Genomic DNA, 22,230 nt, shown 5'->3' with positions numbered 1-22,230 from the left:
AGGAGGCGGCGGCGGGCGGCGGCGGCGCCCCGCGGAAGGACGGTCGCCATGGCCGCGCTCGGCGACAGGCAGCGGGGCCCCGGCACGGCCCGCCCGCGCCGCCCCGGAGGAGGAGCCGCGCAGGGGCCGGGCACGAAGCAGCGCCTTGGCGGGGAACGGCGGCGGTCCCGGCTGGGGAGCTTCATCTTCCCTGGCAGGGATTGCAGCGTACGGGGTTGGGGGGGGGGGGGGGGGTTGGCTTCTGCTTCCCGGAGTCCCGTTACTCCTGAACCATCGAGACGCCCCTCCCCGGAGGGAGAGGGGAGGGTTATAATTATAGGATTATGGAACGTCCTGAGTTGGAAGGGACCCACAGGGGTCATCAAAGTCCGACTCTTGGCTTTGAGGACACCCCACGAGTCACACCACGTGCTTGAGAGTGTTGTCCAAACCCTTCTTGAACTCATTCAGGCTTAGTGCTGTGCCCACTTCCCTGGGGAGCCTGTTCCACTGCCCGACCACCCCTCTGGGTGAAGAACCTCTTTCTAATATCCAGCCTAAACATCCCCTGAGCCAGCTTCATGCCGTTCCCTCAGGTCACTAGAGAGATCAGTGCCTGTCCCCACACTTCCCCTTGTGAGGAGGTTGTAGGCTGCTATGAGGTCGCCTCTCAGTCTCCTCTCCCCCAGGCTGACTTGAGCTTGATGGCTTGGCTGTGGGAGCACCAGCCCCTGGGGGCCTGTGGGCACACTGGCCATCGACTGTCGTTTCTGACCGTGGGGTCCCATGACAACTGTGGTCAGTCTCTGGCACAAGGGCCATGTGAAGCCCCTGCTTGGTGCCACCATCTCACTGGGAACCAGTGTGGCTGTGCCACATGTGCCAGCCTTGCCCGCAGGCTGAGTAGTGTCAGGAGCTACTGTCTTTTTATTAATACTGCTTTGACAATTGGCTTTAATTTTTTTTTATGTGAAATGTGATGTAGCTGTTGTAAGGCACGTGCAGCATGAGCTGGGCAAACAGTGGTAGGATGCTCTTTGCTTTGCTATTGTACAGAGAAATCTCACTGCTGCTGTGCAGTGATGGCATTTACACTGCTCAAACCCCAGAGATATGACAGAATTCAAGAGGGGAGAACACCCATAGATCATTTCTTTTTTTATAAATTGCTTTATTTGAGGTAAAAAAAAGCATTGGTATAAAATAGCCTTTCAAATATGGCAATTGTTTACTTGCTGTGTCAGCAGTATGTATGAAAGAAAAGACATGCTCCGTAACCTACATTGCAAAGGTCACAGCGCTACTGCTCCAGGCTTCTGAAAACCACAGTTTGAGCCAGCATCATGGCTGGTCTGAAGATTTGGTCTGTTTTCCTGATTATACTGTACCATTTCTGTCAAAGATGTATCCCATGTGGAATTTCAACACATATTGAAATAGGTAAGACATGTTCAGAATGAATTTTCATGTGTTTTGGGTTGCTTGTAAAGATAAGTAAATTCAAGTTCAGCTGGAAAGCAAAGAAAAGAAATAATATTAGAGCAGCGAGCAGTCTACATCATTAAAAAAATGTGAATAACACATAGGGTAGATGAGTAGTTTGATTTTGGAGTTTGAAACTTTACTGTTTTTATAAGCAAAATGCTTGAATTGATGTGAGTATTTTTCCATCTTCTAAAGCACCGGCATTATGTAACTGGAATGTTTTTGTCTGTGAGTCTTACGCAGACAGAGTTTGGTTTGGAGAAAGAAGAGGAATACTTTAGGCAATTCATGGGATTGTTATTTTTAAACTAAAGCATAACACAGGTCATTTGTGGTAGATCTGTTTTCAAATCACTGTGTATTAAAATAAAATGCATAAAATAGTGAAATGCCGTAATGTGTTTGTATCATAATGAAAATTTTGTTCTCTGTCTCTTTCTGGTAGGTTGCTCTCTGTAGCCTGAACAGCCTAGATTTGTAGAGAATGAAGGAGGGAACTGAGTGAACATGAAAATGGAGAATATTTCTGGTTTTAATTTCTTGTTTGCCTATGTTATTTTTAAAATCTGGCTTCTGTTACAGTTATTGCAAGTACAGACACGAGTAGTCTGAGGTTATTTTGAAACATTTACTCATAATAATTGACAGTTTTAATTGTTTGTTCTTCTGGTTTAGTTTCTAAATCTATTGCTCAAACAGATGGTAAAACATAGGATGTTGCCTCTATTCAGGTGATCTTCTCAGACTTTAATACTGAATGCATGCAACTTTGAAAAAGTTAAAGGCTGGGATTATTCATGGCATTCGAGACAGAGTATGTTCCCTTACTGAGTGTTGTTCCCTCAGTCAGCATCCTGGAACCATTTGCTTTGCCTGAGGGTGTGTCAAGAAACCCATAGTAATCGGTAGGAGAAGTCATATGCCTGAGGTTAGGCAAGTGCATACATCTTTGCCAGCCCGGGGCTCTAATTACTGAGTATGAGCTTCTGAAGACTTGAAATAACAGATTTGCTAGAATAAAGTGTATTTGCAAAAAGATCTACTTAGAGAAATGAGCTTACAGATCTGTCCCCAAGCAGTCATTTTTTTCTAAACAAGGAAACATGTAGCAGAAAACCTGTGTTTATATAATTTAAAGATCTTGTTTGTCTGAGGAGTATTGTGTACACTAAACTATTGGGGTCTATTGTTTAATTTAAACCATTTGTTTACAACAAATTTTGTCCATTCGTTTGAAAATGACATTAAACTATGATCAGCTCTTATGCTGCTAAAGTGAGTGCTTTTATTGTGCACATAAAAGTCTATGATGATTAGATGAAAGTATTCCCGAAACGCAAACACTGAGTATTCCAGGAAAAAAAAGGCCCAACAGAACAAAAAACAAACAAACAAAACACCAAACAACAAATTGCAGAAAGAAACTCCTCTGACTCCAAACCAGCACCAAAGTCTACCCTGGACAGTTTTTTGAAAGTGCTTTTAAAATGGTGAAAAGCTCTGCCTGTTCAGAATGTTAATCGTGTTCAGTGTGCTCCGCAGAGCTGTGCTGTGTCCTACTTGCCACAGCCTTTTTGCTGAAGGCAGGTCTGAGTGGGGAGGCTTTTTCACCCAGGGACTTCTGTCAGACTTGTGGGGCTCTGTGGAACTGTGGGGACACGTCACAAAATTCCGTGTAAAAGTGGAGTTGTGGGACCTGGGCCCACTTGAGTAATGAGAAAAGTGAAAGGAAGCTGGAAGGCACAAAAAGCAAACTGGCAAACTGAGACTCTCCCACACTGAGATGTATGTTGAAATGTCTGAGCCATAACATTATAGATGACTTAGTAGTAGTAGTAGTAGTAGTAGTAGTAGTAGTATGTTGCTGTTGTTCCTATTTTGGTGAAAGACTGGTCCTTAAGGTATCTTAACATATTTGAATAAAGGGTTGTTTAGATCAGTGGTTAAAATTCAAAGTGAAAGATCACTCAAACCCACACAGTTTGTCTATATCTTATTCCAGAACACTACTGGTGGGATATTTTTGTTGTGTTTTGTTTTGGTTTTTTGTGATGCGATTTATTTGATAAGGAACAAATTAAATTTAGTCTTACTTTATAACTATCTTTAATGGCAATGTTGGGTATTTTTAGAAATAGGGTTAATAAATCATTCCTAACACTAATTAAAAGGAGACTTTATTAAAGTAAAGTAGTGTCAATTTTTTTCATTCTCTCGTTACACTTAATAAAGATTTTGACAGTAAGAATGCCTGCCTATTCAGTGAATAAACAGTGTTATTTACCTTGCTGACTTTGGATTTTTGTTGCTTTTCATACATGTTAAAAATTAATCGAACTGTTAAACATCCACCTTGATTCCCAGGGTACCTTTTTCAAAGTTAAGGGCAACAGTGAAACATAAATACAGCTACAGCTTTATGGTCCATGCTCTGTATGTGCTGGGTGTGATCCTTTCAGTTCACTGCTGTAGCTCAGTTCCGGACATGGGAAATTCACTTCCCTGTGATTTTAACTTAGTTGGTCAGCTTGGGACCAGACTGATGATACCTCAGTGCCCAAGTCTGCCACAGAAGCAGCACTTCCTCATTGGCTCCCTAGGTGAGAAAACACACCCTCTCACAGGTACATAATTCTGTGAGAAATCATGTTTCATGCATGTGCTACTTGGTTTAGATATGAAAATGTGGTGTTTTCTGGTTTTACTAATGCTTTTAACAAAACACGGACGTGGATACAATATCTATAAATCAATACTTCGATATGTTGTTTTTCAGCACATAGAGCTCTGGAATTTTTCATTAAGAATGAAGGGAGTGTTAATTATAGACAGGTACGAAGCACATTATTGCTTAACTATGTACACCTTTCTTCTCGATGTTTTTCTGTCCATCTTCTTGCCTTTTGTTATTATTCCCAGTAATATCTGTGTCAACATTGTGCCAAGACTGTATTTTTTTCTGTTGAAAATCATTTGACTCCATCTGAATACTATTACAAATATGTAACAATTATACCAATGTGTATATATATACTTTGTGTAGTTTCTTATGTGTTTTCCCATCTTTTTTAGTCATACTCTACTTGAGTATTTGTATTAGAAGAATTATTGTACTAGGAGTTGTATAAGAAGTAGGGGACTTTTGGAAAGGAGATTTAATAAACATAAGGACAGCAAAATGACAGCAAGGTTTTTTGCACCACATGGTGTATTTTACCAAGATAATAGTTGTGTCTTGCTGGATATTTATATTTTATCTTTTATATAGGCAGTAAAATGTGTTTTCGTGCTGTGCAATAGCATTCTGATTCCTTTTTCCCACATTCTTTCCCCAGTTATTACTAAACCACCAAGATGCATTTCAAGCTGGGAGCATTTATCCTGATGCCTTTTATTCACCAGTCTGCAAAGCGGGTAAGAAAAGCTGTATGAGTCTAAGGTATTAACAACTGTATTTTTATGTGGAAATCCTAGAGAATTTAGTAGGGTTGAAAATAGTTATGTTGTCAGAAATGAAGTATGGCCAAAAAACGCCTTCCTGCAAAAAATATCTGCCATTTTTGTTAGTATTTTAAGCCTTTTTGTAAAACTTAGAAGGAAAACACATTTGAAAATGTTTTTAGAATGTAACTTTGGGATAAATGTAATTTAATGGGTATTTAATGGGTCAGATTACTAAATACTGTCTTGGGGAAAAACTGAGAGGACAAAATGATCTTTTTTTCTAAGTCCTATGAAAAGCCTAGTGCTAATTTTTATATTATGACTGTATTGATTTTTGCCCATCTTCCAAGAAAAGGTATTATGTAAGGTATCCTTATCCTCATTCCCCAGGCCTTCCTGATGCAGACCAGATTAATTACTAAATAGTGGCTTGGGGAAAAACTGAGAGGACAAAATGATCTCTTTTTTTTAAGTCTTATGGAAAGCCTGGTGCTAATTTCTGTATTAAGAAATATTAGTTTCCTCAGATCAGTCACAAAGAGGATAGGAGCATATATAACCCCAACAATAACAAAATAGTGTAAGACTAGCTTTCCTCTACCCTTTTTCTACTCCTACACTAACTGTATCTTGGCAAGTTTGCCTTTCTGTTGAAAAAGATGATGATGATGATGATGACATAGCCCTTCTCTGCCCTGTGGAAACTGATACCTGTCCCAAAACATGATATTTTGAGTTGGCTGCCATGCCCATCAGCTTTTCTGCCATACAAGTGAATGTATCAATTTAGTCAACAACTTCTCTGTCAACTCTTTTTATCTTCTCTGCTTGTGAGGCAGCTTTTCATTGTACTGTACCTACTCATAGTCACAGAAAAAGAGAGCAGGCACAAAATTTTCAGATGCTTCAGACCAAAATCATGGAAGGTAAATGTAGTATTTGTTTTGATAGTATAAATCATATAAAATAAGTCTCTTCTCATTAAATGGATTCCAGTTGTATCATCTGTGTGATATGAAATTGAACAAAAGTCTGTGGCTTTTTTCATTTTTCCTCAAAGAACAAATGAAATACTGATATAGTTTTATTGCAATAGGAATATTCCATGATGTGTCTGAAGACACTCACTGGTCACCATTTCTCAAAGCAAGTATTCAGTACATCAGAAGGAATTATCCTCAGCCTTGGGAAGAGGTAAGAAAATTTCATCAGCTTTTGACTTTGCTTTCAACTGCTTTCCTCACCTTCACTTGTTGCAATTTCATCCTTTGTGAAGTGTAGAAAAAACCCCCACATTTTTACATTAAAGTCTCTCCTGACATAGGAACATTTGAAATCCTGTTTTCATCTTTACCAGACAAAAAGTTGCAGTTTCCATGTAAAGTCTGTCAGTTATCTCCACTGTGGTCTCATGCTTATGATACCTTTCATAGATCCAGACTTTCAAATGCGATTGGTGATCTTGCATTCCTGTCAGATCTCCTTGAGGGTTTGCCATTTGAAAATGAGACATCTTTTAGAATTCTCACTTGTGTATTCTTTGACTTAGTCCTGATTTACTCTTGTTTATGGTCTATGAACTGTGTAGGAGGAGAGGAAAAACAATTTGTCAAAAGTGAGAGTGCACAGGAATGTCCTTCTCTCCTCTGTGTGCCTGCACAACACCCGTGGTGGCAGAGGGGGCTCACTCCTTGAATGTGGAAATGTTTATCCTCAGTCCAGAAAAACACTTCAGTACACATTTAACTTTAAGTACACAAATTATCCTGACATCAGCCACTTAATTCTATGGCCTTGGACCTATGAGGTGCTTAAAGCTAGTCACAAAAAGTGACTCCAGCATCAAGGAATGAGTGATCAACACTTTGTTATGCTATGTTCTTGGATTGTAAGAGTTTCTCACCTATATCCTCGTATAATGCACTTACATAAAATGCTCACCTCTTCTTAAAGACAGGAGTAAAATTACTGATACTGCATCAAATGGATTGTTGTTGTGTAGGCTACAGAGAAACTGGTGGCTTTCCTGTTTGGAATTGCCTCACATATGGTGGCAGATGTTAGCTGGCATAGCCTGGGCATCGACCAAGGATTTCTAAAGGCCATGGGAGAAGTAAGCCTGTATTCTTTTATTTATTAATACAACTGGATTTATTGGAATGGATAGCCTAGCTTTTGACTGTGGGGGGCAGGGTGGTGGAGAAGAGAAAAGCTGGAGACCTGTTTCAGGAAGATTTTTGGAAAGACGCAATGTCACGAATTTCATAGGAATGAAGTTGATCAGATTTGGAACCTGTAAACATTAGGGCTGCTTGGATAGTTTGTTTCTGCTCATTTTGAAAGAAACAGGCAGTTGTCTTGTTTTTCTCTTTCTCCAGATTGATTTTCACGGTTCATACTCAGAAGCTCACAGTGCTGGCGATTTTGGTAATGTTTCTGTTTGCCAATCATAGATCCTTCTGTTGGAAAAACTAGTCCTCTTCAAAACCACAGTGGGTGATTCTGGCTCTTAGCCTATGCAAGGCAGGAGCCAAGAATGGGTCATATGGACACTGTATTCCTGCCCTACCCCATAGCTTGCAAAGTCCTGCTATACCTGTCCTCATGCTCCATGTTTCAGGAGATATAATAGGGCATATAAACACTTGGATTAAAGCCAAAATGCAGATGAAAAGATGCTAGTGTTTAAATGGAGTCACTACTGTGATTTTAAATGGTAAATAATTTTTATTCTCTGGAGGTATAAAATGTGCAGCATACTTTCAGGTGAACCATTTATGTATTCTAAATGTATAACTGGAAGATCTGCCGTATAAATACAGACAGCAAAGCCATACGTGGCTTCATGGGCAATGTTATCCATGACAGACACTTAACAGGTTTAGTTTGTTGGACTATGTAGGTTTTTTTCATTCTTCCATCCTCAGGAGGAGATGTAGTGAGTCATTTTGAGCTGGACTTCAGTTATCTGGCATCAAATTGGTAAGATAATGAGGTTACCTTCTTTAATATTTATTTCTACTTATTCTGTATAATCACTGTGTTTTAACAAAATGCTGTCCTTCTTTATTTTTCTTTCAAAAGGAACCCTTGCAGCTATTTAAATTTTTCTGGGTTTGGTGTTCCTTATATACATATGTACTGTTCCCTGACATGAAAAACTGGAAGGATACAAAAAAAGGCATTTTATGTATAGGAACAAAACAAGAAAGATTAAATTATTTATCTCTGAAAGGAATTATAAGTTTTTATATATAAAATAACCAGTGAAAACATTTTGCTGGAATATCCTAGAAGTTAGTTAAATAACGCAAATGAGATTTATTTAAAGTTTTGGAAGTTGAGGATGTTGAATCCAGACAGGTTTCAAAAGCATAAAAATGAGCAGAAGATTTAGATATACACATTTTTTTTTCTCACAGTTTTTAACTGAAATAAAAAACTCATAAAAACCTTTTTTTCTGCTAATAAAGTAGGTAATTTGAGTCGATTTTGTTAAGTAGAATGTAGTTTACGTAGGTGTAGAAGACATGGTTCACTAATAAATCTCTGACACAGCTGTGTGAAATGTCTATTTGTCTAGGAGTAGATTTGGCACAACAGAGAGTTGGAGGACATCCAGTTGGAGGATGTGATCAAGCCAGGAAACCAGTGTGGGCAGTGTGGAAACACTATTAGCAGTAGCTGTAGGGGAAAGGTTCTACAGACTTTGAATCTAAACAATAGGAGAGTGTTGTGCATGGAGTAACTGCATGTGCAGTCCTGGTGTTTCTGCTATTTTTAAATCTTCATACCTTATGTAGCCTTTTGAAATTTAGAATATTTTATAGCAGGCTATTTTTATTACAGAAACTGTAATCTTTTATCAGGTGATGTGGAAAATCTGTTATAATAATACCTTCTTCTCTTTTTTAGGTATGTGCCTGTCAAAGACCTAGCAGCTATCTATAAGGAATTTTATGGAAAGGAGATCATAACTGAAAGCACAATTACTGACTGTACTTTCCTGCTGTATCTTGAACTGTAAGTTGAATAGCTTTTTCTGGGTTTTCGTAAATGAAACATATGTAGGAAAATTATGATAGCTGTTTTGAAATGCCTTATGCATGCCGGTCAGAAATATAGACCCACTACTAGATCCCAAAATCATAAAACACTTGAGTTTTTTTTAATGACTAGAATTCAAATTTGAACTGCTTAATGACTGGTAAATTAATTATTATACCACAGATGCTGAATCTTGGTTATTTAATGCATTTACACCTTTAACACATTTATGCCTATTTATTTGAGAACAACTGTGTCTTCAAGCACTACTGTATTGCAGCAAGTTAGCAATATAATTTTCACATACTGAAGGAGTAGTGCACATTGCTAAATTGGGTTATCTACATTTTATGTAGATCCTTTCAAGTCTAGGAATAATTCAAAAGAGACTTTGGATATCTGGCAGTGTATGCTTTTGAATACCCTAAACAGCCCAGCTGTATTCTCTATTTCAGTTAATTACCAATAGTTACATAGCATTTACAAAAACTGTGAATCCCTCCAAATTAAAGGCAAAAACAGAGCTTGTATCATTACTTTTTACATTACAACTTTAAAAAACATTTTAACAACCAACAGGGAAATACACTGACTTGCATAGTTTTTACTATACAGGAACCTTGAAAAGAACTGTTTACATATTTAAATACTAAGTGAAGCAAGTTTTATTTCTGAAGATTTTTTTTGTTTTTAGGCATGGAGAAAGGCTTGCTGTTTCCAAGGTTGGTCTTCTGTTTCCTTTATAAAAATGAACAGATTGCATGGAGACAGTGTAGTCCACTTACTAAATATGTGGCCTGTCTCTCAGCTTTTTCCAAGATATGCTAGTAAATCTGCATTTCTGGTGGAGAAGTTCCATGAATATTTCCTTGGAGGAGTGGATGACATGGCGTTCTGGACAAACAATATTTTTGAGATGACCAGCCACATGCTAGAGAATGGAACCAGGTATAGTGTGTGTCCTGGAATATGAAACGCAGTAGTCAAGTTTTAACACTCATTTAATTGCCCTTCTAAAGGCAGGTTCTTTCCTAAAAGAGGTGCTAAGCTTTAAATCCTCTCTTGGACAAAGGGATTTCTATGTATGTCTTTTACCTGGGTGTACAGGATTACCTTGAGTTCGCATTTCTTATGCATTCACACTCCTTTGCCCAGGCAAGCCTCTGGCATCCCCAGCTGATACTCAGCAGGGAACATTTGGAGTACTCTTTAAGACATGCTCAAGGGCCTGCTTAAAAGTTGCATAGCCATGCCCTAAAGTTCTGCCTGGCCTGGCTATCTGAGACTGCACCTTCTGGCTGCTGTCATCAGTCAGCAAAGATGTCTCTTCTGAGGGGATGTCAGATATTACCTTCAGGCACTTTAAGCAAATAGGATTACAAAAAGTAGTAGTATATATTCTAGTGTTGAAGCTCAGACCTCTACTCACAAATTAATATTTTTATACAACTAGCCTTGTACGACTCTCTTACAAATGTAGCTTTACTGTAAATAACTTTATAAGACCAACAGTGGCAATTAATCCATCCATTTATATGGAAAATATCACTGTGGCTATTTTGGGAAATTATGTTTGAAATACATTCTGTTCTGTTCTTTGCTCCAGAATGGCACTTTCATTGAAAGTGCTTTAGATTCATAGAAATAACAGGGCATGTTACATTAAGTTTCCTTCAAGAAACATGAGATTCATATAGAACCTAATCAAGGTCATTAAAATAAAATATCAGCAAGGTTTCTAGGGATTATGATGATGCTCTGATTTTGAATTTCTTGAGAAAACTGATGACTTCTAGCAGAGGAATCAGTAAGGATAAAACTTGTATTTTTAGTTTCACTTCCATTGTAGGAAAATCTTTAAAGTGGATTCTGCATATTTTTCTTTAGTGGCTGTTACCTGCCTGAGAACCCTCTGTTTATAAATTGCACAAAGGAGCACAGGGACAACCACATGTAAGTACAGCTCTGGAGGTTCAAAGGTGTAGTGGTGAAAGGAGAGTCTTCTGCTAATGTGGACAGTGAGCTATTGAAAATTAGAGATGTTTTTATTTATCTTTTTGTGTGTGAATTTGAGATTCTTGTAGCATGAATAAGTAAACTTTGTATAGGGGAACTGTGTAGAACCTAAGAGAGCCTTTTACCTCAAGTCATCAATTCAGTTATATTAATTCTTATTACTGCCCTCTTTATTCTAGCAGAAACAAACAATCAAAACATGAACATCACAAGAATACAACTTCTTTGCTTACAGAATCACTTGAGAAGAATATAAACTATACAGAAAGAGGAGTTCACTTCAACATGCAGTCTTGGGCAACAGTAAGTGAGAAGTGACAGACGTGTCAGGTAAAATTCAGCTCTACATAAAATTGTTTTAATTTCTGTCTGAAATGCTGCACAATGGAGCAGGGTCTCAGGACATTAGCAATAGCCTCTGACTTCAAGGAGATTACAGTATCATTGTTAATCTATATATGTACATCATAAATACTCAACTTTTACACTTTGTTCATTGTATAGTGAAGTTAGAACACATCTTGCAGTGGCAAAAAGGACAAAATATATCTCTAGTATTTACATGTTACAGAATTAGTTGATCACTTTTTTGGGGGATTAAGAACTCCCAGCAAAGCATCACAGTGAACAATTAACACTGCTCCATTTAGTGCATACAGATTTTTGTCTCTTTCTAAAATGGTGGTTATGACCTGATTCAGACTCTTCTTAGATCCATGTGGTGATTTCCACTGTTGGTGGCTTGGTTTTTGAGGTGTCGCAAAATGTTCTAGAGTTTCAGCCTGTGTTTTAACCATTCTTGTGTCTCCTTATTTTTATTTCAGAATTCCCTCCGCTTGATGAACCGTCCTTTTACAACCAATATCTGGAGAGCATTAGCAGCTACACATCAGAAATCTTCTAAGCACATCTCCAAGCCAGTAGCTTCATATTTTCTGACCTCACCCTATGCTAGACTTGGATGGTTTGTAATATTTTTCCTCCCGCCTCCCACTTAATTTTTGAAAATTTTGAGTATCCACCAAAATATTATTGTTTATTCTTCGGATACTCTTAAATGTGAAAGTCCAAATCAATTAGATGTACAAATCTGGCGGAATGGCTTATGTTGTCTGTTCAGAACAGCAAGTTAGCCCATAAGACTTTTCTTTCAGATGTTGATCAAGCTCAGAATGGAAGGAGCCAAAATTAAAACCAACATTGGCTCTAGTTATGAACAGTATGAGAACTATGTTACGCTTCTTTTAGTCGTTGGTTGATGTTTTTGCAAAATTAATTGGCTGTTGTGAGTTGATTACTGATGATGTGAGTGTTCTTGGAAATGCTCAAGACTAGTAGGCAGTTCAAAGATTGATTCAGGACAGAGAGAAGCATATTCTCTCTTCTTTCCAGAGAGGTTCTAGCTTGACCTGCAACAGGGGAGAGTACTAAAATAAATTTGCATTGCTGCTCATCTTGCTTCACTTGTTATGACTCAAAATTTGGATTTAATGTTTGCATTTACTTCACACCAGCTAAATTAGCAGTAGTTCTTTTCTCTCCACATTCCCTCACTAAACTCCAACGTATTACTGAAACCTGTAATCCCTTTGCTTATCTCCTTTTAAATCCATCAATTAAATCAGAGGCTCAGTTTAAAAGATACTTAATTTCATCTTTTGTATTCTGTGTCATATGCAAGCAGCCCTTTTTCATGCTCCTTGCTATGAAGGCTCTCAGGTGCCTTGTGTCAGTAAAAAGCAGTTCCTACAGATCTCAGATGCATTAATGGAAGATGAATCTTGAAGGATCTAGTTTTATTTAATCCAAGAAAACACAAATCAAATATATAACATGAAAAACGCTGCATAGATTTTTACAAAACTATATCGGGAAACACAGGTCTTGGTTTACCTGAATTAAAATTATTTATTTTCCACTGATGTTGTGGTAGTCTGGAAGCTAATGCTGATTTTGTTGACTCCCTTGCTGTACAGGGCAATGATCTCAGCTGACCTAAACCAGGATGGATATGAAGATTTGGTGGTTGGAGCACCAGGGTACAGCACCATGGGCCGTGTTCAGATAGGACGGGTGTATGTAGTCTACTGTAACCAGTCAGGTTTACCACGGGAGGACATGGATTTGGATGGGAAAGCTGACCAAGTACTACAAGGTCATCAGGTGAGGGGTCAAATCAGATATTTGTCTCTTAAATTTTTTGGACTGAAAATGTGGTAAATTTTGACTGAGAAACGGTATCGTTAATGTGTATGAATATTATTCCTGAAATTCTCCTCCTGATTAAAGGATGTCATATGCTTTTCAAGAAAAATAACCATTACTAAAGTCACAGGAACAATTAAAGCAGTAGTGATCTGTAGGTTCACTTTCATTACTGTGCCAAATAAGCAGGTATTAAAACATAATTTGCCCTTGAATAAAAGTGATGTAATATCTCTGTACATTCCCAATATATCTCGTTCAGGTCCCTGCATTTAAAAAATATTGTGATTTTCCCTTCTTTTTAAATATAATTATATTAATTCAATATGTTTCAATTCCTTTAAAGCTACTTTTCTAATTAATTGGTTAATTCTCACAAAATAATTGTTTGTCTTTAGTAAGAGTGCAATGTGTTTAAGAAAAATAAAAGAGGAAACTGGGATTTGACATGCTGGTGGCTGGCTTGTAACTAAGCAGGATCAAATGACCTTTTTGAGTAATAAATACAATCCTCTGTAGAAAATATCTTTACTCACAAAGAATAGAATAGAGAGAAATGAGATACATTTCCTTTTAATCTGTTTCTGTGGTTATAAACTGTGGATTAATAACTGCTGTCTTCTTATGTAATGTTTTAGTGTTTTACAGCTATTGCATCAACAAGAAAGATCATAAGCTTAATATCCATGGTGCACTGGGCTCAGAAGAGGAAATAGCAAAATGGCACTCTGTTGTGTTATCTTGTATTTTAACACCTCCACATCCACAAATAGAACAGTTGATTCTGAGTTAGTGTATTGGTATGATGGTTATTACTTGGGAGAACAAAAATTCTTTGGATAGGTTTTTGTCATCTGTTTCCAGTTCTTCCTTGTGCAAATGTGCATTAGGTTTTTATGGTTTTGTCTTGAAAACATTTGTTATTTTCCTGAGATCAATCCCTTTTCTTTTAGCCTTCAGGAAGATTTGGTTCTGCCTTGGCAGTCCTGGACTTTAATGAAGATGGAGTGCCTGATCTGGCAATTGGAGCACCTTCTGTGGGATCCCAGTTTCTTACTTACAAAGTAAGTTTGTTGTTTGGTTTTATTTGAACAGTGAAATGAGAGTGAGAATTTCTGTTGTTGCTCAAGGTGACATTGTAATTTAAACACAAAAGTTTATAATCTTTGTGGATACTTTGACTAGAGCAATGAGAGCTATCCGTATTTCCCTTTCAGTGGCCTTTTTTGCACATTAAAAATCCAAATCAGATTGTGACTTTGCAGCACTGATGTGTTGGAAATGTAAGGGGCCATTCATGAAATACAAGTGTACTCTTTTTGATTAGGAACTGACAGTCTGGAATGAACCTCATGGATCAGTGAGCTTTGTCATATGCTGTCACAGGCTGACAGATGATAGCTAAAATGTGATATGAACACAGACACACTTGCTAAAATAATCAATTTACAGAGGCTTAATGACTTGCAGTTTACCATTTAAGCCCACATAATGGTCCCTGAGTATTTTCAGCTCAAGCAAACTGAAAGGTAAAATGTTTTGATTTAAACCACATCCATTAAGCTTAAAACTCTTCAGAATTTCAGCTACTAACTTATCTGTCTAAAAAAGAAATTAGATAATTTAAGTTTTATGTTGACCCACTATCTTGAAAAATTGTGTGCATCTGTTGTGCCTGGCACTGTTTGCCATTGCATTAAATAATAGTTATCAAAATTTGAGCCACCTGAGTGGATGTGTAACAAATACAAATATGCACTACACTGTCCTTGCATCTTACCCACAGTATGATGAAAATGTACTTCTCTAGTTTGTTGCTGGGTTACAGCCTTACCCATTACAACATGAATATTCTTAGGTTTGGGGTAGAAAAGACAGAACTGTGAGAAGGCTGTGATAAGAAAAATGCAGTTGTATTAATAGTCCCTGCAGAACTGTTCCACTTCTTCTGATTTGCCTTGGATTTTGTACCTGGTACTGACATGCAGATGCTCTCATGCCATATTTGGTTTTCCCGCTGTTTAGGGTGCTGTGTATGTCTACTTCGGCTCTGAGGGAAGAGGCTTGGCATCTCAGCCAAACGTTACCATAACTTGTCAGGTATATTGATAGCATATAATATCCTGTATATGTTATGCTGTTAGCCAGGCCAACACAAGTCTACACAAGTGGGAGGTGAGATAAAGGGGAAAGGGGCTCATGGGCTTGAAAAAAGAACATTAAAATCAAATTGCAAGGGAATTTAGACTGATGGGGTTGGAGCAAGCAGGTGCTTGCCTAGGTTAGTTTTATGTGGAAAGACATTTGTACCTCAGTGCAGGGGAGGCAGCAAGGTGAACAGAAAGATGCATAGCCAAAAAAAAAAAAAAAAAGCCAAAACTCCCCAACTAACCAATCCAAAAACCCTCTAAGAAAACAAAACTGAAGCCAAGGAGTGGGCAGGTAATTTAGTTAGCTCTTTAGATGTGAGTTGCTCTATTTTGTTACAAAATTGGTGGTTTCAGTTCTATTTCAGGCTTTAACTGTTTATTGCAGGATTCCTACTGTAATCTTGGTTGGTCCCTCCTGGCAGCTGATGTTGATGGGAATGGAAATGCTGATCTGGTTGTGGGCTCTCCATATGCACCTGGTGGTGGGCAGCAGAGAGGATTTGTGGTTGCATTTTACTCTTATTTCAACAGGAGTGACCAAGGTAATATTTATTGAGTAAATTAGCCCTCCCATATTTTATGTGACTGTTCATTTGTTCCTAATTAATCATGGGATAATTCAGGTTCAAAGGGATCTCAGGGAGTGTCTAGTCCAGCCTCCTGCTCAATAAGAGAGATCTGTGAAGCCAGATCAAATTGCTCAGGGCTTTGTCCATTTGGGTCTTAAAAATCTCTAATGACAGAGATTACACAGCCACTCTGGGCAGCTGTTCCACTTTCTGGCAGTCCTCATAGGGAAAAAATGTCTTGTTACAGCCAGTATGAACCTTTTTTGTTTCAGTTTATGCTCATTTTCTATTGTCCTCCCACCATGCACACCAGGCACAGAAGGCATGGAATACCCCTACTAAATTGGCTCCAGTTAATCGACATCTTTCCTGTTACTGAACCATGTATTATAGGTGTGGTGTAGGGAAGATTAAAGTGGGAACAATCATCTCTTTGCCATGCTCCTGGTTATATAGCCTGGTACACTGTCGGCTGTTTGCTGTCAGAGCCTCACATGCCCACCATTATCTCTAGGGCCTTTTCCACACACCTTCTCCCAGCCTATTATCACTGCAAGGGCATCTCCTTTCCTAGGGTCAGGCTTTGCATTTGTCCTCACTGGATTTTGTGAGGTTCCTGCCAGTCTGTTCCTCTAGCCTGCCTTGGTCCCTCTGAATGGTGGCTCCCCACAATCTCCTTTCATCTGCCAACTGCACGAAAGGCCATGTTGTTGCCTTCTCCAAATCAATTATTATAAAGTGTTTAACAGGATGAGTCCAAAGATAGATCCCTGAAGGCATTCCACTTGTCACAGGCATTCACAGTACAACCCACTGTCTGCTGCCCTGTGGTGGTGATTGTCTCAACCAGTATTTTCCCATCTGGTTCTCCACCCATCCAGATGCAATGTCCCAGCTTGGATAAAAGAACATTGTGGGACACTGTGTTGAAAGCCTTGCTAAAGGAATGGATTCAGCTCTGTGTTGGGCAGGCTCACTGCTCTTCCTTGGAAAACTGTAAATGTACCTTAGAAGATGAATCTTTATCATTCTGTATACTCCTTCATATGGCTAAAGAGGAACACTACAAGTGAACACAGTTAATGAGTACAGGTGATAAGGAGTGTTGTGAATGAGGGACAAAATGTCACACTTGGAGCTAAATAAAGTTAGTAAAGGTTGGGCAGCTTTGTCACAATCATGTAAGTGAGATTTCCAATAATGCTTATTTTTTGTAGCTTATTAGAACCCACAAGGGTTCTAGAACCCACTGCTGACTGACATTTTTGTAAAACCAAAGCACAGAATGAGTTATTTAAATTATAGATAGAATTATTTGAAGCTCCCACACCCACCACCTTTGAAGAATTACAAGTTCTGATAAATGGTGACTAGTTTAGGGCAGGCTTGACTGGTAGCTTCCATGTGCTTTGTGTAGGCTATTGGAAGGACTGAGAAACAGGCTGTGTCAAATAAAGGCTTTCACCAGCCAACACAGCTACAGGGTGAGCAAGTGAAGTCAGCAGTTACTGGTGCCATATCATGGACAGTGTAACTTTGCTTACAGAAACTTGTTGTCATAGGATGAATCAGTAGAGGATTGCTAACGGATTTTTCTATGCCAGGGTACACCAAGATTTAATTAATATTTTTCTGGTCTCTCAGAATTTCTGTCAGTACAGGATGCCAACTGGATGGTGCAGGGAGAAGAAAATTATGCTTGGTTTGGATTTTCACTTGACAGATGCCAGCTGGAGAACGTAACATTACTACTGATTGGTAGCCCTACATGGAAGAGTTGTGCTAGGTGTGTTGTATGTGAGAGCTTGATCTCTCCTCCATTCTGCTCTACTTCCACAAGGTTTAATTTTTTAATAGATTAGAGTTCCAGCTTTTCAGAAAGTTTCCTCTTTGTCCTGCTTAGATTATATTTATTAAATTAATTTTTCTATTAAATTCATATTTTATACTGTCACACTTCCTTATGAAGATGGGGGCTTTAGACCCTTTGTAGAGCAGGTCTTTGTTATTTAGAGACACTGAAGAATTTCTTGGGTTTCCTTGGGGAGAGGGGCCACAAAAATGCTGACAGGTAAGCACGCCTTTAGTAATTGTATAGATAACTCTTACTTTGAGAGAGCATTTTTAAAAGCAAACCAAAGACAAAAATGTATTGGATGATAAAGAATTGGATAGACAGGCCAAGTCTGTGCTCTAAATGTTGTGTAACTAGTTAGGACACATATGGGAATTACTAAAATAGATTTCTAGAATTTGGCAGGCGCTATTATTCCAAAGTAAAAGGGGACAATATTTTAAGAGTAGCATTCCTAGGTGAGTGTACAAAAATATGTTGTTACAAACCACTATATTTTGCATTGTAATTCAAGATGCAATCCCTTCTCATCGGATGCCGGACAGAGTGTTGGGAAGGTGTACGGGTACAACCCACCGAGCACAGAGCGCTGGTTTGAGGTAACTGGAGACAAGGTAGGGGCTCCTTCTTCACTATGGGACCTTATGAATAATTTGAAGTGACAATCTGTAGAAATTACATAGGTGTTTTAATCTAACAGGAGATGAGCCGAATGGGTTTGTCTCTGGCCAGTGGTGTGATGTCTGTGGCTGGGAACACAAGGAGAGTTTTGGTGGTGGGTGCACCTACTGCAGGTATGTCCTGAAAACTGGAAGCCATTTCTACCTTAGCATGTTTGTTTCTGTATGACCAGAGGATGAATACAATTTCTAATTTAGAAAAAGGACCTTTAAATTGCCATGTAATTAAAAAAAAAATAAATTAGAAATAATCACTGTAATTACCTTTAAGTGTCTTACATGTAGAGTCTCTCTACTGTGCCTCTGTTTCAATGTGGGTTTTTCCATCCTTAAAATTGGTTTCACAGTATTACTACCTTACATTGTTTATGTAGCAGTGATTTGCTAGTAGACTGCATATTTCTTGGAATTAAAATAACACAGTATTTTGTCCTCATTCTGGCAGCAGACAGTAAGGAATTGGGAAAGTCAAAATGCAGAAATCTATCTTTAACTTGAATGCATTTCTCCCCATGTCCTATGGCTAACAGATTTTTCCCTGAGCTAATTAGTGTTAATTCCATATAACGTTTGATATTATTTGATAAATTAGTTTGTCCATTTTATGTAATGCCAGTATTACCTGCTCTTAATGTACTGTAGGTATTAAATCCGAGTTCCTATGTCAGATGCTCAACTTCTGTTACTTTTTTTTCCAGACAGCCTGTATAGGATTTCATTTATGTCCTCAGTGCTGCATCAAGCTGGACTGGCTCTGGTATATGACCTGACAGATAGCACCAAGCCTTCTTTGCTTAGCACATTGAGTGGGGACAGGAGGTTTTCTCGTTTTGGAGGAGACATATACTTAAGTGATCTGGATAACGATGGACTAGGTAATGCTTGATGAATCTAGATCAGAGCTGAAGTGTTTAACTTTTAGCAAAAGGAGGACCGCTCACCTACATGTTCATACAAGTGCTAAACACAGTTTGCTTCCCCAGTTGACTTGTACTAGTATTCCATCATGCCTTACGGAGAGGCCTCTCTAAAATCCCAAGCAACTCAGTCAGAAATTGAAACATTTTACTTGCCACCATTAATAGGAGTTGTGACATCTGGAGGTATGTAAATGCCAGCTCTCTCTTGTGTTTTGGCTTAGCGTTCATTTCCTTCTGATGTGTTATGTCATCTTTGTAATACCTGCAGATGAAATGATTGTGACATCCCCACTGAGAACTAATAGCATCTCCTCAATACTGTTTGGTGGGGCAGCTGGCCGTGTTTATATTTACAACGGAAAGCAGGCATCCTCAGGGAATGTGACAGGTCACTGCAGATCATGGATATCTCCCTGTCCTGAGGACTGGGTAAGAATACACGAAAGGTAAAATTAGGACATGAGTACATCCAGTACAAACATGCTGTGCATTCTGACTTGGGTCCACAAAACAAAAGGTTTACTCATGTTTCTGAATCTCTGCAAATTGGCTCCTCCTGTTCATTCTGACTTTGTCGTTTAGGAGCCAGGATTATTGTACTGGTCTTCTATTCCCCTAGCATGGTTCTCTCAACTGAATTTTTATTTTGTTGTTTTTTCTTCTTCAGGCACAGTATGTCCTTATTTCTCCTGAGGTAAGTAAACAGAAAACAAACTACTGAAAATAAAATGTCCTTTTTAAAAAAAACCAAGCAAACTAGCAGCATTATAACAAGCAATGTTATTTACAGGAACTATCAAGATTTGGGAGTTCTGTTATCTCTGTGAAATCTGAAAGCAAGGTGAGAAAAATTACCGTTGTCAGTTGCTTCGTAACATCTTCCTACCTCACTTGCAAGTACTAGCTAGCTAACACCTCACATGCATCTTAGTTGTAGAAACCTTAAGTGCTTCTTAAGCATATAACATAGTTAATTAAGTAATTCTCTGAACCAATAATTAAAACCATTTTATGGATGAGCTATGGAGTTGCCAAAATTTTGGAACGTGAATTGAAAGAAATCACTTTAAAACGGCCTGAAATCTAAACTGCTTGGGACTTTGCTGAAAGGTTGCATGGTAAATGGAGTGTAGGTGCCAGCTGGCTTTACTGTTCATGCCAGCCTGTATGCAAAGTGGATACTCAGCTATGAATGGCACCCTAGCATCCCTCTCATTTAGTCTTTACAGGCTTGCTGTCCTGGCTATCTCTTGCAGTAAACACCATTCATGTCAAGTGTTTCCAAGCATAGGGAGATCCAGTTACCGGAATGATTTTGGATATGTCTGTGTACCTGCTTCTCTTTGTTTCACTCAGATGCCCGTTATTTTTACCAAATGTCAATCCCTAGGTTTGTATGATGCACTGAGGAACCTTTTTTTCAGCTTGAAGGTTACTTAGTGCTTGTTCAGCTGTTCTCCTTACTCTGACATCACCTCTGTGAGCACTGGTGTTCTCTGTGTGAGTACTGAGGAAGCCTCAGAAGTAGGCAAAGGAGGTACACAACAGGTCTTCAATAAATGGTGTTTAACTAACTTCTTGCTGTTAAAACATGCAATGGAGAAACACCTGGAAATGTAAATTCTTCTCAGCTAGGCTAGGGTGGATAATCCAACACCTGAAACACAGGCATTGCTCAGTGCAAATGAGACCGTTTTTCAAGCTGTTGTGTTCCATTGCTATGGCACCAATCCAGTACCCACTCCAGCTTCATCTGTATTGATCTTAGCCCTGAGAAACAGTTTATATTTCCAAGACTTATTTCATTGGTTCCAGCTTGCTCCAGTTCCCCAAATGAAATAAAATCTGTTTGCCAAATTGCTTTGTTAACTGCTATTCTGATGAGGTGGGTTGCTCTCTTATTTCTCCTCATCACATTTCTGTATGACACTGATGAGATGGACTAAATCTGCTTTCCATTATAGAAGCTTAAGGCAGCCACACACCTGCAGCTGCATTTTGCTAACCCTTGCTCTGTATCTCTGCAGAAAGAAGTTGTAGTGGCAGCAGAGAGAAGTTCTGCGAAAGCTCGACTTGGTGGAAGGCTTTTTGTCTACTCACTCTGAAAGTTCATGGCAGCCTTTAAGACCAGGGCACAGCTGGTCTTTTACTGAAGAATCTCTGTAGTATCTATGACACTGTCCTGAACCCACACAAACCAACAGACCCCAAGTCAGCAAGCTTTTGATGAATTCTGTTGTAGGCAGCAACATCACTTAACCTAGAACAAGCCAGCTGGTCTGAAAACCTTTTAGAGGCTGAAGTGAGCAGGTAGCTAGATTTTTGACAGTAGTATTTGGCTGTATAAGGAATGTTCAGTGGTCACCTTCTTTACTGGTCAGATATGAGTATTTTCTTGGCAAAACCAGGAAACAGCAGCATAATTTACAATTCCTTGTATACTGTGATAAAGACAGGTGTTCTAAGTTACGGAAAGTTACCGTCAAAATAACAAGCATGGAGGAGGGGCAGCTTTAATCCTGACAGAAAAGTGTGTGCCAATGAACAGGACTCTCTCTGTCTCTAGCAAGTCTTGATTGAGGGTGTAGAGCAGCTGGGATCTCATGGGAAGAAAAGAACAAGCAAGTTTTAGGAAATACTTTCTCTTTTGCAATTGTGGCTGACTACTCTGATACGCTTTGTGTCTTCATGTAAAATTCCATGACCATGGTAACTCAGAATTGTTAACTGCTTTTATTGTTAACAGTATTGTCTTCAACTATTAACACTAGTTTTGTATGTTGCAGGTTTAACAAGAGCATGCATTATCTATTAAACAACTTGAACAGCAAAATGTGATGATACTATTATTACCAACCCTAGTCCGTAGTCACATATGTG

At 38.8% G+C, this 22,230-nt stretch overlaps 1 protein-coding gene across 6 annotated transcripts; it reads left to right on the top strand.

Moving 5' to 3' along the window:
• Positions 1–302: 302 nt before the first annotated feature.
• On the top strand, positions 303–22,183 carry GPLD1 (glycosylphosphatidylinositol specific phospholipase D1). Of its 6 annotated transcripts, none has more exons than XM_027654052.1 (25): positions 452–1,419; positions 4,241–4,296; positions 4,800–4,878; positions 6,005–6,102; positions 6,911–7,021; positions 7,287–7,335; positions 7,836–7,890; positions 8,824–8,931; positions 9,650–9,677; positions 9,764–9,903; positions 10,843–10,908; positions 11,154–11,274; positions 11,796–11,935; positions 12,948–13,134; positions 14,130–14,240; positions 15,202–15,276; positions 15,712–15,868; positions 17,540–17,681; positions 18,265–18,364; positions 18,451–18,544; positions 19,129–19,305; positions 19,619–19,779; positions 20,018–20,044; positions 20,141–20,191; positions 21,378–22,183. In XM_027654052.1, the coding sequence occupies exons 1-25, from the start codon at positions 1,323–1,325 to the stop codon at positions 21,453–21,455; spliced, it is 2,508 nt and encodes an 835-aa protein (XP_027509853.1). In that variant the 5' UTR covers positions 452–1,322; the 3' UTR covers positions 21,456–22,183. The 6 variants fall into 6 exon arrangements, 5 of the variants coding, with proteins under 5 accessions (XP_027509854.1, XP_027509853.1, XP_027509852.1 ...); XM_027654051.1 differs by having other exon boundaries at positions 455–1,419; positions 11,151–11,274; XM_027654053.1 differs by lacking the exons at positions 20,018–20,044; positions 20,141–20,191 and having other exon boundaries at positions 450–1,419; positions 11,151–11,274.
• Positions 22,184–22,230: the final 47 nt, after the last annotated feature.

Source organism: Corapipo altera, unplaced genomic scaffold (assembly GCF_003945725.1).
Source record: "Corapipo altera isolate COAL_440 unplaced genomic scaffold, ASM394572v1 60, whole genome shotgun sequence".
NCBI lineage: Eukaryota > Metazoa > Chordata > Aves > Passeriformes > Pipridae > Corapipo > Corapipo altera.
This window is presented reverse-complemented; position numbering and strand designations above follow the sequence as displayed.

Excerpts from the sequence above, each read along its gene's own strand:
- GPLD1 (XM_027654051.1), top strand. The coding sequence starts at position 1,323 with ATGGCTGGTCTGAAGATTTGGTCTGTTTTCCTGATTATACTGTACCAT. Across the intron at positions 7,336-7,835 it reads TCACAGTGCTGGCGATTTTG|GAGGAGATGTAGTGAGTCAT; the intron begins GTAATGTTTCTG and ends TTCCATCCTCAG. Across the intron at positions 18,365-18,450 it reads TTGAGGTAACTGGAGACAAG|GAGATGAGCCGAATGGGTTT; the intron begins GTAGGGGCTCCT and ends TTAATCTAACAG.